Source organism: Otolemur garnettii, unplaced genomic scaffold, assembly GCF_000181295.1.
Source record: "Otolemur garnettii isolate 467f Iridium unplaced genomic scaffold, OtoGar3 scaffold00007, whole genome shotgun sequence".
Taxonomy (NCBI): domain Eukaryota; kingdom Metazoa; phylum Chordata; class Mammalia; order Primates; family Galagidae; genus Otolemur; species Otolemur garnettii.
In genome coordinates this window covers 39,814,378-39,832,427 of record NW_003852402.1, presented here as the reverse complement: position 1 = coordinate 39,832,427, position 18,050 = coordinate 39,814,378, and the positions used below count along the sequence as shown (strand labels likewise).

General features: G+C 38.1%; 1 protein-coding gene across 3 annotated transcripts in view; it reads left to right on the top strand.

Annotated features, from left to right (window-relative positions):
• NAV3 (neuron navigator 3) overlaps positions 1–18,050 on the top strand; it is a 345,805-nt gene that overhangs the window by 80,727 nt on the left and 247,028 nt on the right. For all 3 annotated transcript variants that reach the window (XM_003783395.1, XM_003783396.1, XM_012814175.1), the window contains exons 2-3: positions 17,252–17,369; positions 17,980–18,032. In XM_003783395.1, the coding sequence (XP_003783443.1) occupies positions 17,252–17,369; positions 17,980–18,032 (171 nt within the window). The remainder of the gene's footprint in view (positions 1–17,251; positions 17,370–17,979; positions 18,033–18,050) is intronic.

Genomic DNA, 18,050 nt, shown 5'->3' with positions numbered 1-18,050 from the left:
TCTCTGTGAGAACAGATAGTGAAGTTTTATGAAGAAAAGCATCAGCAGCATGAATATTGAATGAAGATTGCTATAGAATGCAGCGTCTGTGTGTGGCATCATGTCCAATCAAAATGACTTGACTATTTCTTTGCAAGGTCAAACTAGGTCTGTATATGACGTGTGGCCAAAAATCCAAGCACTTTTTAAAAAGCCATCTTTTTTTCAGAACCTTTCTTTTTCAAAAGGAATTTCAGATGCACGTTTTCCCCAGTTAATAAAGGTCATTGAAGAGCAGGATGATACGTGCAAATTATATGGAGACTACTCAGCCGTTACAGACCTATGAATTGGAGTATACAGTGAAAGGTTCACTGACTCTGAGAGTCATGACATCACACTCGTATTAACATTTCAGCTTCAGCCGGCTGCCATCACCAAGAACTACAGATGGACTCCATTGAGCTCTCAGTAGGTGACATTTTAGAGTCATTGTTTGATGCTAAGAAAGATGCAAGTGACATATGGAAGTGCAGTAGAATGCCCACGCCTTCAGCCACATGCTTGAAAAACGCTTCCTTGCTTTTCAACCACTTACTGCTGTGAATGTATATTCTCCTACCTAACGCAAATCAAGATGACCTTACGGTCCCAAATGAGTGATACCCCTCTAGAGGGTCGTCTGAAACGGCGAACACCCATGCTGCAACCTAATATTCTCATGCTTTTCAACAAAAAGCAGACACAGTAAAGTCGATTTAGTTAACTTTAAAATCAACAAGTAGTGTTTGTGTTTTGAAATTATTAAGTTATAATAGCTACATTTTCATAAAAGAATGTAGATTTTCAAGTACGTCTAATTGACATTTCTTGAATGCAGCCTTTTTGGATTATGCTGAGTGAATGTGGCTTCCAGCAATAAAGAAGTTCCACACTGGCCTTGCCCTTTCCCAGTGCCGTGCCAGCCTCCCTCCCCACCTGTGTTCACGCTGACTTTATTCTTGTTCCTCTGCCTTCTGTCCCTCCATCAAAAACTCCTCTGTCACACGTGGTCCTCACCATGGGAACAATAAAGAATAATGAGTGTTCATGTGCCTGTTTGGAATCCAAAGTCACACAGTACCTTTGTTCCCTAGAAGACTGAATAATGCGCTTAAAATGTTCTCACTAAGTTTCTTAGCATACCATTGAGTTAACACTCTGAAATCAATTTTAATTCTATAAAGTATAATATTAGAGAATGTTTTTAATTATAGAGAAAAATATCTATAATATAAACCCTCATTATTAATACTGTTGCCCCATGCATTTGCTTCTCATATTTTTTATATGTTCACTTCAAGTCATTTTATATTAATTTTTTTCACCATACATTTCATCTTGCTACACAAATACACTTTTTTATTTTTCATGGCTACTTAATATTTTGTTGGGTGAAAAAGCCACACTTTGATAGGAATAACTTCCCTATCACTAGCTGTTTATTTTAATTGTAATTTGGGAATATTATAATTAACATCGATTATATTTTCTTGGCACAAAAATTCACATAAAAAAGGGAGGTATATGGTAAACCTAAGTCAATTTAAAAAATAAAAACCACATTTTCTATCATTCCAGAATTCTACCAGCTAACAATAGTGAAGAATTCTGAATTTTAAATGCCATTGGTTATGTTCATAGATACATTGTAAGCCATTGAAATTAATTTTACAATTACACTCATAAATACTGGAGGTAAAACAGAGTGACAGACTTAGAAAATAATCTAGTATTTTTTTAAAGTTTATTTTACTGAAATTGGAACCACCATTGCCATGGACATAAAGTCATGAATAAGTTTTCCTGAGCAGTGAACCAAAATCCATGTCACCTGTTCTGTAGGCCTGTAAGGTAGGACTACAGCAGCTACTATATTATGAAGAACAGACAAGACAACCTATTTATAAATTGTAAATCAAAATTAGGATATTAATCCTATATTTATGATTATTTATAGAAAAAAAGGTTATATCAAGTTCCAGGGATCATGGCAATGGAAATTTGACCAACATATGCCCATACCCCTATCCAGAAGCAGTAGTAATAAATTGAATGGAAATTTTGGAGAACCAGGGGTCTGAAGATAGAAAAATTTCTAGTGATAAAAAGCCCACAATAAGTCCTCAAAAGATGCAATAAAATGAATTAATGGATAGATAACCAGGAACTAAGAGAAGGTCCTCTGTAAAAATTGTTAAGTATAGGGCAATGATCTTTATAAGAAAAATAGCTATTTGGGGGAATGTTTTTTAGCTTGCTACAGAGTCATAATTGAATTCTTATTCATAGGGGAGTTCTGCTGAGTTTTTGACTGCAAGGAGAGTATCTCCATAATTTAAATTAACACCAGCTGCCATTACAAACTCCAAAGTTTCAATGGCTTTATATAGTAGACTTCAATTTCTCATGTAGATAGTCCAAAGTGTTTGATATTTCTTGGGTATAGCATTGGGGTGCTTTGTGGTGTACAGTTACTCAAGAACTCAGGCTAATGGAAGCATACAGTTTCATTATGTGGGCTCATGGTTCCACCTAGAGATAAACGCTCTGCTGGCCCACAGGGAAATAGAATGGAGAATAGGATCCAGGATATTTTTATGGGCCATGATGGGAAGAAATGCATATTATTTCAGTTCATATTCCGTTGGTGCTACTCTGACAAAGGGTAGTGGTAGCGGGGCCTTCAGTCATGAGGCAGCTGGAAGTACACCCCTGGTTGGGTCACCTCTTCATAAAAAATAATCAGTTATACAGTTACCCATTTTCAAAATACATGGCTAAAGCTCCTTAGAGTATGTTAGGTATGAATCAGCTGTGGACACGGAATAAATTCAAGATAAGGGTATTCTACAGAAATAAGTTTCCATATCATTAATGCAATGAAAAAGCGGAAAATAATTGCTATCAGTATTGACATGTACAGTAGTTACGTGAAATTACTGAATGTTTGGGGAGAGGTGTTTTTAGATGGAATTCGTGGGTAGTATGTCCCATTGATTATAATAAACATGCCTTACTCATGTATAAATCATCTTGGTTTTGCAAATGTTTTCTATTACACTAATGTTCACCATAGGCAAAGGTAGATAAGGATATGATCCCAGCATTAAAGAGAAAGGAACTCAAGATCCAGTGTTAAGTGGAGGAACTGGGAAAAGAGCCAAGAATTCTGACTCCAGGCTCCATACTTTCTACTTAACCTTCAAAAAGTCAACTTTATTTTCCGGGGGTGAATAGTGAGGTTGCGGAGGGTGGAAGGTGGGAAAAAAACCACCAACTTACATCAGGCTCTCTTACTAGTGAGAATTTTTCCTCCTTGAGTCTTCATGCTGAGTGAGTGTTATAGACTGAGTTTCGCACGTCTTTTGAGAAACAACTTCAATCATGGGAATAAGTTTAAAAGGAAAGAAATTCTCTTAAAATTTGGTTTGGAGGCTAGAACATGAAATACTTGGCTGATTTAAAATCATTTGCTTTTATTTATTATGTTGTATTTGCATACAACATATAAAATCATATGCCAAACATCTTGTCTTTTTATTATTTTTAATTTACCTAAAATGTTTCAAAAATTTGTAAGGGATTCAATTCACATTCTAGCAATGGTTCAATTTAGCAATTGTGGTATATTTCAAATGAAATTAGTTGAGGATGAAATTTGGAGATTTTTCAAGGTAGCTGATAATATAACAACTTCTAAAAGCATGGTCATGTGGTCTCAGTTTTTTAAAAAAGCAATATTGCTTTACAGTGTGATGAAGGTGCCCAGTAATGTCAATGTTGGCTGATGATCTTGCACGTATGTGTCTGGAGCTCCCACTAGTGGTGATATGGCGCTATAACATGTCACTGAAGCAAAACCACCTGCCAGAAACCAATACATAATCTTGTCTGGTTGGAATAAAAATCTGATCCATCACAGAGTCTATCTGTCCTTAGCAGACAGAAAACTAGATGACAGATTTAACCTGTTTGTAAAAATAATTTACTACGGTTTTAAAATTTTTAAGGTTAAGTCAATGTAACAAGAAGGAAAGAACGCACAAAAATAAACATCTTTATTTTCTGGAAATTTCATTACTGCTGCCCATCAACAAGTGATGAATATTTAAGCAATCCTGGGGGGCTGCGTTTTTATTTCTGTTGCTTTTCACTGTGGCATTTTAGCACAGCAAGAACTGTGATCTCTCCCAGCTTCCAAGTGCTCTGTTTTTAGCCCAAGTAAGTAAAAGCTGTCCCTTGGCTACCTCTTTCTAAATAAGTAAATAAATTTTAAAAATACTGTTTGGTACAGTTTAATGTTCAGATTTTAATTCATACTGCCACCTGCATTATTAGATTTGCAAACTGTTAAGATGGATTCTCCATAGAGCTCTCTGGAATTACCAGATGTTGTAGCAGTCAATGGGGACTTTTCCTCATATTTTGAGATGTATGTAAGAGACAGTGAAATAATTGTGGAAGGCTAGAGATATGGAAAGGTCATAAATGAAACGTTTCCTTCTGTATGGGCTGGAGTGCAAATCTTAAGACAGAAAAGATTCTATGGAGTAGTTACTGCTGTGACCTTGGGAAACTACTTCATCTGTCCGTGGTAGGATTCTCAACTTTCAAATGAAATAGTGGTAGCTTTCTCTAAGGGAGCGTTGAAGATAGAATAAGTTAAACTACTTAAGGTGTTCAAAATAATGCCTTACACTCAACACAATTATTAGTAGACACCACATCTTGGAGAAACAATGTTAGGTGACCCTTTCTTGTCATGCTGTTAGCAGCAGTGAAATGCAATTGAAATTAAGTGAAAGGAAATGTGAATTACTGCCAGAATTGTGCTGTATCACTGTAATATCCAGCTCTTTTTTTCAAAAATTTACATTATGTCATATTCTTTGTAGGAGAAAAAAAATCATCAATCTGGCCCCATGCGCTTAAGACAGGGTCGATGTTTTTTCATTATGTATTTGATTTCTGCCAGAGTGTTTGATTATGTGCTCATGACCGTGAGGTTGCCGAGGGTGATTGTATCACATAAGGTTAGAGAAGAAAAATGCTGAGTGGGGTATAAAGTTTTCAGTACCTTTGCAATGAAAAGAAGAGTTAGAGAACAACACAAATGAAAGCTGAGGTATCTTCACAAGGGTGGGAGGAATGATGATTTGCACAAGAATTAGGGAGCTAGAGACAGAGGAAAACCAGGTGGAGGGAAGGCCAGGCAGCTGTCAGGGCAGAGAAAGCCTGCAGATTTTCAAAATGGACTAGTTGAGGCTCTATCCCAGCCGCCCCCACCTCCGCAAAGAACAAACCACGTGCCTGGTCCTTTTGGGTGTTGCATGCAGTGCCGTGCACAGTACTGGTCAATTAATATTGGCTGGTTTGATTTGAATATTGATGACGTTATTTGCGTTACAGCCTCAGTAATTTTCTCTGTAGAGAAACTGCATGTGAAAATATCAGAGTGTACTGCAGTTAGCCCTTCCTGTTCTTTTCCTACCAGTTTATATTTATGTCTCTCTCTGTTCATCTAAAACTATCCTATTTCTGATCTGAAAAAAGGGAGATGTCATTAGCTTCCAGAGTGATGTATTATAGCTACAGATTTAAACAGGTAAGTTCAGTTGCCAATGTGAAAAAAGTATATCATTTCAGTTTGAATAAAATCTGAAACGAGTTAAGGGGTGCATTTGGTGTCTACATACCTGAGATGGGTCATTGAGATGGGGAGGTTGGGCATACGACAGTTTAGGAGGTTGCTGTTGATAATTTGTCCCATCTGGTTTCATGGTCAAAATAAATATAGTAGCATGCCAAGGGTTCTTCTGCGCTCAGGCAGAAAATGAGTCTGAAAGAACTTGAAAAGTTAAAAGCAGCAATAATGGGAAATGACAGTCACGCATGAGAATGTACTTTGTCATGTAAGTTTTTTGTAAATAGGACGCGTAGTCTCTTCATAGGGAGTCTGTTATTAGCAGTCTATGTGACATACAACTGAATTTTAATGTATTGATAATTAAGGAATTTTTTATTCTTTGCAATGAAATCAAACCTGTTATGTTAAAAATTAAGGAGAGATGTTTATTTTCTTCCAACCTAAAAACAAAGGCATCTTTAGACTCGCCTCGCCTTGGTCTGAGAAGCCACCGTGTGGCACAGCTCTGGTGCGTCATGTGTCTGGACTGTGTGTCGATGAGCTTATAAGGTACAGCTGGACTTTTTTGAGTGTCTGCAATGTGGGAGACACTGACATCTCGCTAACCCAAGAAAGACATTCGGATTTCTCGACCCTGACCCAAATCTGTTTTACCTCCGCTCCTGCTGATCCTACTCCGTAAACCTGCCCCTTCCACAACCCCATACTTTGGCTTAAGGCCTCGTCACTTTCACTCAGACCCTTTCAATTGCTTTATTTTTAAAAGAATAATTTGAATTTTTATTAGACTAAAAAAGTGAAGTAAGTCTAAAGTTTTACAGCGAAACAAACAAGAGCACTCTTCTGAGCTCCCTACTGCCCACTTCCCTCCAATGGAAGGAACTCATTTCCACCTATGCAGCAGTTTCTTGTGGCCATTATTTTATATTTCCAAGTGACATGTATAATATCATACTGTCTCTACGTTGGGATTCTCTATTGACCTTTTAGGATGATACAGGAAGACACACCTCCTTATACTACCCTTTCTGTCCACTCGACACCCAGTATACTTATCATTTTTGGTTACATTCAGAGTGTTTTCATTATTGTCCTGGAAATATTGCTCATGGAGAGACCACGTACTACCCTATGATTATAGTCCCTTTCTCTAACAAAGTTTGTTGTGTTTCTTCTAGAACTAACTATAGTTGCCTCACATTTTTATTTGCATAATTTATTTGGAATCACCTAGTTTAAAAAAATTTTTTTTAACCTTTCCAGCAGCTCTGTAGAGTACATCCAGTTCAATGTTCAGCACTGTCGAAACCGCCTGATAATGTATCAGTTCTAGGTGTCAATTGTCCTAAACTTATTTTTCTTTCTTCCATCTAAGAGGACTGCTCATGGCGATTAGGCTGGAGTTCCTTTGGCGTCTCCTTGGAAATGACTTTTGCCTCCCCTTGTATTTGGTTCCTCATTTCTTGGGTTCTATCATTTTTACTTCTAACAGCTTCCTTACAAACAGGGTATGGAAAGATTTTTTGGGGGAGATGTTTTTGTGTGAGTTATCTTTATTCTACTCTGTTGTTTGATAGTTTGTCTAGGTATAGAATTTAAGATCAAAAATTATTTTCTCCAGAATTTTCTAAGAACTTCTCCCCATCTTCTTGTTACCATGTTGCTGTAGAGACTTCTGATGTCGTTCCCAATCCTTTGAAGGTCCTTGGAACTTTTGGGGTACTTTTATTTTTTGTGTTCCACCTTCCTGAAGCTTTTAGAATATTCTCTTTATTCCTGACTATAGTTATCAGGTTTTATCTGCTGAACTGGGCTGAATGCTTTGATACTTTTCTCCTATAGTTGTTTTCTCTTTGAAACTCACTTATCTTTGGCATTTCACTTACTAACTCTGTATTCTAACATGCCTACATGTTTTCTACTACTGCCTATCTTTTGCTTTTTGGTCTACTTTCCTATAATTTATTTCAATTTAATTTTTCAGTCTTTTAAATAAACAAATTTCAGGTATTATATTTTCAGTTTGCAAAATGTCCACTTACTCCCCAGGTCTTCGAATGTGTGAGTGAGTGTGCCATTGCCGTCTGCGTGTCAGCCCCTTCCTTCCCCTCATCCTCTGGTGCAGGCAGCATCTTCATTTCTTTCTAGTTTAAAGTATCGATTATAATTTTCTTGAAGTTCTCTTCTGCTCCTGGCTTTGTCTCTGTTTTATTCTGGGCTATTGTTAATTGTCCCTTTCGATATTTACATTTTATTTCAAAGAATTTCATCGGATGTCCGATAACCCTCATTTCTGGGCATCCACTGTGAGACAGTAATAGCTGTTTGCTGCCTGTGGACGCCATTTGTGTGCATGTGTGTGCAGACACAATTCTTAGTGTCCTCTGTGAGTCATTAAAGGTCACCTACTGGCCAGCTGGTCAATCGTATAGGTCCTGTAAATATCAGTGTTTGGTGATCGTGGGGAGTAGCACTACTGTCAGAGATGGAGGGTGGAAGACACAGTGCAGCAGCCCGTATAGCCTATGGCTAGGAGGAGAGAGTTATAGGAAATACCTGTAATGGAACACCTTGGTGAAAAGGGCATGGAGAGAGATTTAGTTCTAACAAGCATGAGAGAGCTCGCAAGATGAGAGCAATGGTGAATTGGCAGTCTCTACACCTGTGCTGTTGAGAGGCCTGAGCTCAGCCTTGTATTAGGCTGGAGGAGAAGGCAGTCAGGAGCATGCACTTTCTATCACAGATCCACTTACTCCGACTCTGTCTCCTCTCCTGCCTGCAGAACGCCAGCATGGCACCTCTCTGCTGAACATCACTAAGCTCAACTAAAGACCAAGATCTATCTGTTCTAAGAAGACTGTTTTACTCTCTCTAAGATACTCTCTCTCTCTCTCCAGCTAAGGTAGATAGCCCTCAAGCACCTCAGAGAAACTGTTCCTGAGCAAGGGAGCTTAGTGGTCCACATCCAGAACTTAGTTAAGCCAGCCCAAGACCTGGCCAGTCCCAGGCCCTGACAAGTGGGGTCAGCAGCAGACCTGACAATACAGAGTCTGCTATTCCTGAAGAGGAGGGTGCCTCCAGGGGAGGTCAGTTGCTAGGGTCTCAGCACTAGTATACATAATTTTATTTTATTTTTCTGTTTTCATTCCCATGCCTTCACCTTTTGTCTTCCTGATAACCCTAAAAAAATCTAGATTTTCTCTAGAGTCCTATATTTTCTGGCTTTTGAGGGATGAGGGGGGCAGGTAATCATATAATTCTCACAGTCAAGTTTACCCACGTGCCGTCTGATCTGATGCTCACACTGTACAAGCCGTCTTGGGTTTTGGGGAAGCCTGTTTACGTTGCTCTGATACCTCCCTTGGCAGGCTCCTGGGGGGTTGATCTTTCCTTTACTTCTCTTTGCCAAGTTTTGTATCGTATTTTCATCTGCTTTTCATATTCACATATTGTCAGGAAAGATAACGTTTTTGTCGTGATTTTTTGTTCTTACTGTCCTGGGGGTAACTTTCTAGTAGATAAACGACAGAAAAAGTATTTATCTGACAGTCTAGAATGGAAGCCTCTGAAGTAATCTCTTTGCTCAGTCTTGCACCTGAGTAGGAGTTTAGAAATAGAAGCATGACTGTCGTTTTTATGTCCCCTGCCGAAATATAAACTTTTGCCTGAAAGTTTTAATAAAGCCCTCTTAGTTGTATATGAATGTGACTCCTCTATACTTGGCCCTTTCCCGATTCCTACCCTCTTCCTCCTAGTCTTTCCATGTGCCCCTTCCCCATATTTTGGCCAAATACAATTATTCAAAATCCTCTAATCCACCGGGCTACGTGCTGCCTCTGTTCCTCTAGATTTCATTATCCCCGTCCACCTGCCTGGGGTAAGCTTTCCTTTTCTTTCTGCCTGTCAGCTCGTCCTTCTGTGTGTCATTCCTAAACTGTCAGTCATTTTTCTATAACATTCATAATTGTGTTTTTTCTTTCATTTTCTTTTGTCATTTTTCTCTTAAAAATTCCCTTTCACAAATGGAATAAATTGACATCTTAAGAAACTTTTGTTCTGATATTAAATGGGAGCTATTAGGTGATTTTTAGTAGGAAGTTAAATTACATGATCAGATTTTCATTTTAAAGTAATCGCCAGCTGCAGTATAGAAAATAGTTTAATGCTTAGTGTCCGCACACTCAGAGCCTTTTTCTAGGTCTGTGAGGAGAATTCAGGCGAAAGATGATGAGACGATGACCCAGGGCAATTAGAGCAGCGATGGAGTGAAGGGTCATGAAGTATTAAGGAGACACAATTAAGAGAAGAGACGGCTGGTGAGAAACGAGGGAACAGGAACCTTTCTGTTAGGTTTACTTGAGAAGTTACCTGCCTGTGTAGACCAGGCGTTGATCTTCTGAGGTTGTTGACTTATTAACGGTCACTTTTACAGTAACTTAAAACTCAAAATTTTTGAAAAACTTCATAAACCGTCTGCTTTAACCTTGATGTAAAAATTAGAGAAGTATCCTAGCTTAGGTGAACCAGCTGATTGGTTAATTCATGACATGTCTTGTAATGATAGTTTGATATTTCACGTCACCAAAAGCTTTTAATGGCTTCATTTCTTAATTGTACAACACGATACTCAAATATTGACGTTTCTAGAAGGTCTACAAGAGCCAGGGGATTGGACCCCAGGGATCTCGTGGTCATACAGTTCTATAAAGCAAACAAATGATGGTCAAGTCTGTGGTCAACTTTTGAACTGACTGAAAGTAGCATATATTGTATGTTATATTGTATGTAATCCCACAGAGTCATTTTCTGATCTTTGTCCCATTGCCTACCATTCTCAGGATGTGGAGTCATGAACCCAAGGTGAACAAAATTACAGCTTTGAAAAGAATGCTTGTAAATTCACCTCTCAAGGTCCTATTTTTATACAGTAGGAGAAAATGTATTTCTTCCAGTTGAAAGAAACGTAAACACTTTTGGTTTAAAACTTAATCTTCGAGGACACAGCTCACTCAGAAGAGGTCCTTCCTCTTGTGCTGGGTATCATTTCACCTTGCGGGGAGTGGCTGAGGAAGGTTGATCAGCCTGGTTACTTATATTACAGCATCAGGGGTGACACGTCTTGCTCATTGTCATTAGTGCTCTCCAAGAGCTGTTGGTGATGAGTGTTGAAATCATGCCTGTCAGACTCGAGTGATCACAACCTGCCACACCCCTTCCTTTCCTGTGCCATCTGTGGGCCTCCTTCCTGCCCTAGTTAAAGGTGCTCTCGGGCTGTGGCTTTCTCCCTCATAATTCCATATGGATGCCAGAGGACTAGAAAACCAAAGGGGTGTTTTCCCACACTGTTGTTTCATTTATTTATTTTATGTTTTTGAGACAAAAATAAGGTCACTCTACATCCTTGGGTAAAGTGTCCTCACATCATCATAGTTCACAGTAACCTCAAATTCCTGAACTCTAGTGATCCTCATGCCTCAACCTCCCAAGTAGCTGGAACTACAGCTACCTGCCACTATGCCCAGATTGTTTTGTTTTATTTTTAGTAGAGACTCACTCTTGCTCTGGCTGATTTTGAATTCCTAATCTCAAGCAATCCACTTGCTTCAGCCTCCCAGAGTGCTAGGAGTACAGGCATGAGCTATGTCGCCCTCATACACTGTTGTAAAATATAGTGCTCTGTAATTCTCTTCTCGGGTCCAAATGCAATTTGGAAACAGCCCAGAGCGGTGGTCCACGAGGTCTGTTCTTGAGACCTCCTCTTCCTTCCACTTTTTTTCCCAGTAGTAGATTTCCTCTGTGCAGAAAAAAATTCTGTATTTAGATCTCTGTTATTCTTCCCTAATACATGATTTCTAGTTTAACTTTATGTGCTTTGTCCTTTGCCGTAGAAATCATTAGTTTTCTTCTTTTCTTTTCTTTCTTTCTTTCTTTTTTTTTTTTTTTTAGACAGGGTTTCTCTTTGTCACCCTCTGTAGAGTGCTGTGTCATCATAGCTCACAGTAATCTCAGACTCTTGGACTCAGACTCTTGCCTCAGCTTCCCGAGTAGCTGGGACTATAGGGGTCTGCCACAATGCCCAGCTATTTTTAGAGACAGGGTCTTTCTCTGGCTCAGGCTGGTCTCAAACCTGTGAGTTCAGAGAAATTTCAACCCAATTTCTGTCCCCTATGTCTTAGAATAGCTTATCTGACTTTGCAAAGCTAAGAATTTGAATACACCAGGGAGTAATGCTCATGGGAATGTAATGCTACTGCCTGAATGTTGGGGGAAATGTGATGTTTAAATAGACGCAAGGTTAAAGCAAGCCGAGCTAATGGTTGACAACCAAAAGATTACATTTGTGATATTTATGAATCAGGTTACGGCACATGGTCTTTCTATTTAAATAGACTCTCACCTTGAATGAGGAGGCTGTCTCTTCCCTATTAATTCTATTTCTTTTATTATTTAGTATTCATTAAAAATACATTACTTTATTCATTGAAACATATATACCTCAGTGTAGTGTATGGAATAGCAAAAATATTAAAAAATTATATAACTAGTAAGTTTCTTATAAAGCTTTCACTAAATACTAAAATAAATAATGGATGAAAGTTTAGGACTCACTGTGATAAAGGCAGCATGTTGTATTTTCTGTAGTAAAAAAAAAAAAAATTACAAATAAAACTTTGAGACTCCATGGGGAACCCGAGTAGATCTTCTTCTGACGTGTTTATTTTCATATGGTGAATTAAAGCAATATGGTGTGGTATATATATGTGGCCTTTGGTTTTACTCTCTTATTTTATAAAGAAAAATTAGCATCCTGAAACAAAGATCATAGACTCGGAAGTCTAATAAGGAGTCGCTACAGTGGGCAGTAGGTTTTCTTTGTGAGGTTAATTACATTTGAATGAATAGCTCAGATTTAATGTTTTGACAATGATAATGGTTAATATTAATAAACTTTTTGTTATTTAATTAATGTAATTATATTTTATATTAAAGGAATGAGCTAATAATATTTAACACATAATAAATATATATGTGGTAGAAGGCCACGATCCAAACTGTAAATTGATTCAATTCTCACAATAATCTCATTTGTGGGTAATAGGACTATTGCCATTGTACAGATGAGACCAGCAAGGAAAAATAAATGTTTAGTCAACAGAAATTTCTTTCTTTTTTTTTTTTTTTTGTGGTTTTTGGCCAGCTGGGGCTGGGTTTGAACCCACCACCTCTGGCATATGGAGCTGGTGCCCTACTCCTTTGAGCTACAGGTGCCGCCCGTCAACAGAAATTTCAACCTTGTAAAATGCTCCTTAGATAGTGGTTCTCAAGCTTCCTAATGCCACAGCCCTTTAATACAGTTCCTGTGGGTCATGACCCACAGGTTGAGAACCTCTGGCCTTAAAGAATACATGCCATTATGTAATAGGCAATAAAATTCATATTGATAAGTGTAAAATATAAACTATGCCATGATACCTTTGATTTGTACTGTTTTTAAATACTGTAAGTGAATTATTATGACTACAGTTGTACTGGACTCTCTAAGTACCCCTTTGGTAAAGGTAACTTCATTGATTTTCCTAAAGTATAATTATGACATCAGATGACATTTGATTTTGTAATATTGCAGTTCATCAAGACAGCTGAAGAAAATTGGCTTTGGAGGCTTCAAGATAAATCATATTTGAAGCTTTAGCCAGGGGAATGAGCCTCTTACAAAAATTACCAAGTAACAAATTATGATGAATTTGACAATTTGATTAATTTGATATGATTCTTATGATGATTTGATAGCATTCCCTATTACATGACTTTGTTCGCTGATGACTGAGTAATTCATAGTGCCATCCTACAAAGCACATTGTCACACATTTTATAACTCAATGAACTGAAACTAAGAGGTGAAATACTATGATTATATTTTGAGGATTTGGGGGGCAACTTTGCAGTTAAAATCCAGAATCAGAACATGATTTCATCATTTTGCTGTATTTATTTGAAGAAAAGTTTCTGACAGGCCACGAGGTTGTTGGTACCCTCTCTCATCCGGCACTACAGTACATGTATTGATAAGTTTTAATACACTTATATGCCAATGCGTCCTCTGCTTGAAGACATGTCATGAAAGGCACACCTCATTTTTTCACTATCTATTCATCTCACATATATAAAATTTAAAAAGGCAAATGAGTTTACACATAATATTTTCAAAGTACATCTACGTGTTGCTTTTAATCATTGCATATCTCACCACCTATATTATAAACATCCTTTTAAAGGCACTGATGTGGCCTTCCTTGTGATTTCCTTAAAAGATCTCAAGTATCTTGTACTTACAGAAGACAGACTTTTATCAGTCATAAAAATAAATAAACTGTATAGGACTGATTTTTCTTAAGTGGAAATTTGTTTGATTTCGCCGTTTGCAACTAAAGTTAGAGCAAAGTTTCAGATATTAGAGATGCTGGACGAGTCAGAGCCCTGAGTTTGGGATTCTTTTGGAACAAATCCTGGAGCCAATAAAAAATGATTCGTGACCTGAGTCAAAGCCTTTCCCAGTGAGGTCTGGAAGCCAACTAGCTGGCTTCCCGTCTGTTTTCTCACCGAAGTCCCAGAAAGGATTTTGGATAGAGGCTAAGAAACTCTTGGCATACATTTCAAGAATAAAAGTATTCCAAAGTATTCTTGTTTTCATTTTTTAATATATATGATTCTGATATTTAAATATGTTTTTATAATTTAAGGCCTTCATAAAAGGAAATGGATGCAACTTGGAATTGGGTGGAAGTGGTGTCACAACAGAGGCGTGGCAAGCCAGGATGAGAATAGGGCAGATTTAATGTTATGTAGGTTTCCGTGGGTCAGAGGGCAGACAGATCAGACAGACACCTGTGAATCAGAAGGCCAGGGGGTCAGAGATAGTGTCAGAAGCAAGTGGTACAATTTCTCTAGTCTTCTGATGCCAGTCTTCTTAACTTTTTAACCTCTGTGAAATAATAACTTTAACAAATATTTATTGGAAAGCTCTCAGCAAAATAAACCTAGATGCTATATGATAATGAGAACAGACTTTTTCGTGACTAATTTTGTAAGTGCTGTGTTATTTAGTGCTGACACAATTACTAACTTTATTTCACAGATGAGGAATCTGAGCCTTAGAAAGATTAAGGGACTTGTCCAAGGTCCCACTGGTAATAAATGATCTGCTGGATCTCAAAGCCAGATCTGTCTGACTCCAGAACTCACTCTGTTCATTTTTGTGGATGCCTTAAACTTTGAAGTCAACCAGGGGTCCTGCTCCCTGTCTCTGGGAATATTGGCAACATTCAAGTCCTTTTAGAAGGCCAGAACAATCAATTCCATCATTTCATATATGTGTAAAGAAGGGGAGAATGCACGGTGTTTAAATTATAAGCAGTTTAATCCTTACAAAATTATCATATAAAAATAATACAATCTCAATGGAGGAAAATGACCACCACATAAAAGTTTCTGGCTAGAAGCCCTGTTTGTGCTAATTCAGGGACAGTTACAGAAGCAATTTTTCTCACACTTTAATGTCTTCAGCACAGAGATCCTGAGAATGATAAAAGGTAATACAATTTTGCTGTGGTCTGTATTTTCCATTTGCAATTGGATGCCTCCAATTATTTATCTTTTGGAAACTTAATTACTGCTAGGTGTGTAGTAGATACCACCTGGCATTTTCTAAAAGAAACACCCTCTTTTTCTCCTATGTTATAATTTTTGGATTGCTAGATACTTAGGATCCATTAAAAAAATTCAACAATCCCGTTTCTAGTTTTGGTCCTGTAAAAATACTAGCATGTGGGTATACAAAAGTACATATATAAAGATATCTCGAGGCGGCACCTGTGACTCAAAGGAGTAGGGCACTGGCCCCACATGCCAGAGGCGGCGGGTTCAAACCCAGCCCCGGCCAAAAGCTGCAAAAAAAAAAAAAAAAAAAAAAACTTTAAAGATATTTCTTACAACTTTAAATATGATGGAATCCTTACAAGTTAAATATCCTTCAATGAGGAATTAATATTATTTATAACATAATATAAAAAATAGATAAATATATGTGAAATAGTTTTTAGAAATCCTGCTAAAATGCTATGAAATAAAAATTTGAAATTGCAAAAAGATATGTAAAATTTTCGCCAGATTTGGTCTTAATCTTGTATGTGTGTGCATGCACTGTGGCATACTGTGAAATATGGTATAAGCCTATGGATTCTACAACCCTTCTTAGCAAATTTTTAAAAATGGAAAATGGACCAGGTTGCAAGTTGTGGGGCAACATTCACTTTTTAGTTTCTATACTTGTGATTTATTCATTTATTACAAAAAAGTGCATTTCTGTTAGAAATGTAAAATACTTTTTTTTTTTTTTTTTTACGATTTGCTTGGCATTGAGTGCCGTAACTAAATGATACGCTGGTCTTTGCCTCTTAACCTGTCCTAATTTTAGCCTGCTGCCTTAGTGACAGATTTTACAACTGTGTCCGCCATTCCTTTGCCTTCCTGTGTGTCCTGCCTTGAGCAGGGATGGTCCTTCCTGTCACTTTACATGTTCAGGTTGGATTTTGTTCCCAGTTCTAATTCCAGTGCCTCTAATCACACTTTCAGACGCTCACTTCTTATTCATTCCCCCTTCTATTCTCATTGCAAGTTTTTCATTTTTCTGTTACATCACATCTGAGTCTGCCTGGTAATAAACTACCATGTCCGTACGAAGAGCCCAGGAACCTGAAAAGTGGTCCGGCTTCGTTTCTCCCTCATCGTGACTGGACGTGACTGGACGTGACTGGACGGTAGTTGGCGTCCTGCAGCACTGAAGAAACTGATAGCCTGTTATTTCCCTGAAATTTTTCTGTGGGTCTCAGCTTTCATTTATAACATGATCTGCTGTGGAAAAGTCACCTCTGTGTCAGGTTGTCAACTCTGTGGCTCCCAGCCCACTTCCCAATTCTCTATTGTAATTTCTGTGTAGGAACTCCACTGACTGCCTTTATTTTCTCATGTAAACACATTTCAAGAGGCTTCGATGGGAAATGACAGTCCAAATAAAATATGTTAGACAGGAAGGCATTCGTAATTATTTCATAAAATGTTGCCAAAATATTGTCACATACTGTATCTCATATGACAAATTCAATAACGTCTTCTCAGGGAAACCTAGATTTTTATAGTAAAGTTGCTTAGAGATCAGTCCAGGTGGCTTCCTTTGCACGGACCGGTAGGATTATTTTCAAAATGATAGAAACAGAGGAAGGAGAAAGAAACCCGACTGACTTGCAACAGGAGTTTCCTAAGTAGTCATTCGGGAAGGGAGTTCTGCTTTGTCACAAATGACCAGCCCTTGATTTTGAAAGAGTGAATCATCCCCTTTGAAAGGAGAGATTCATGGGGGAAAAGCTGTTTAAAAATTACTTTACAGCTATTTCCTTTTGAGCTATGACTTCTTAAACTGGAATGCGATCCAGAATAGCTTCCCTTTGAATCCAACATTTGTCTTAAGCATTTTATTGTCTCCCTCTACCCTCTTCCCATCTCACTTTCCCTCTCTCTGTTCCACAGATTTACACGGACTGGGCCAACCACTACCTAGCAAAATCGGGCCACAAGCGGCTGATCAAGGACCTGCAACAGGACATCGCAGATGGAGTCCTCCTAGCAGAGATCATCCAGATCATTGGTAAGACCTGCCTCTGGTAGAAACTGTGTAAGTCTCCTCTGTCTTAGGTCCAAGCAATTTCAGTTTGAATGGCTGTTGAATTGGTCCACATGTCTCTCTGACTTGATTTGTCTCTCCCTGACTTCATTAAAAATGTTTATGTGAGGATGTTTAGAAAAGGCAGTTTGCTCATCCTTTTAATAGTTAGAACTGAATTTTTACTTACACTGAGTAGTCAGAAATGAGTGCTTCATTAAACCATATGTCTCCCATGTGTGCATTCTGTTAGCTGGAGCCCTCACGCGCTCCGAGATTCCTTGAAACTGTATCCTGATCCGGCAGGGACAATTGTGAAGGGTTTCATGTCAGCAGTCCTCTGGCACAGGCTGAAGAATTAGCAGTAACTTCCTTTTCATTCAGTTTTTTTTTAATTTTAATTTCTGATTTGTGCATGTAGAATTGGTGGCTGCTAACAAGGGCTTGAAAGACCTGGTAACTGTCACACCAGCATTTTTGCTTTGTTGTTATTGTTGTTTAAGCTGTGTGTGTTTGTGTGTGTGTGTTTGTGTCACCTCACTGCTTAAGCATGTCATTCTTTTTCTCTTTCTTTTATTTTATTTCTTGGCTTTAGCAAATGAAAAAGTTGAAGATATCAATGGATGTCCTAGAAGTCAATCTCAGATGGTAAGAGTCACATTTATT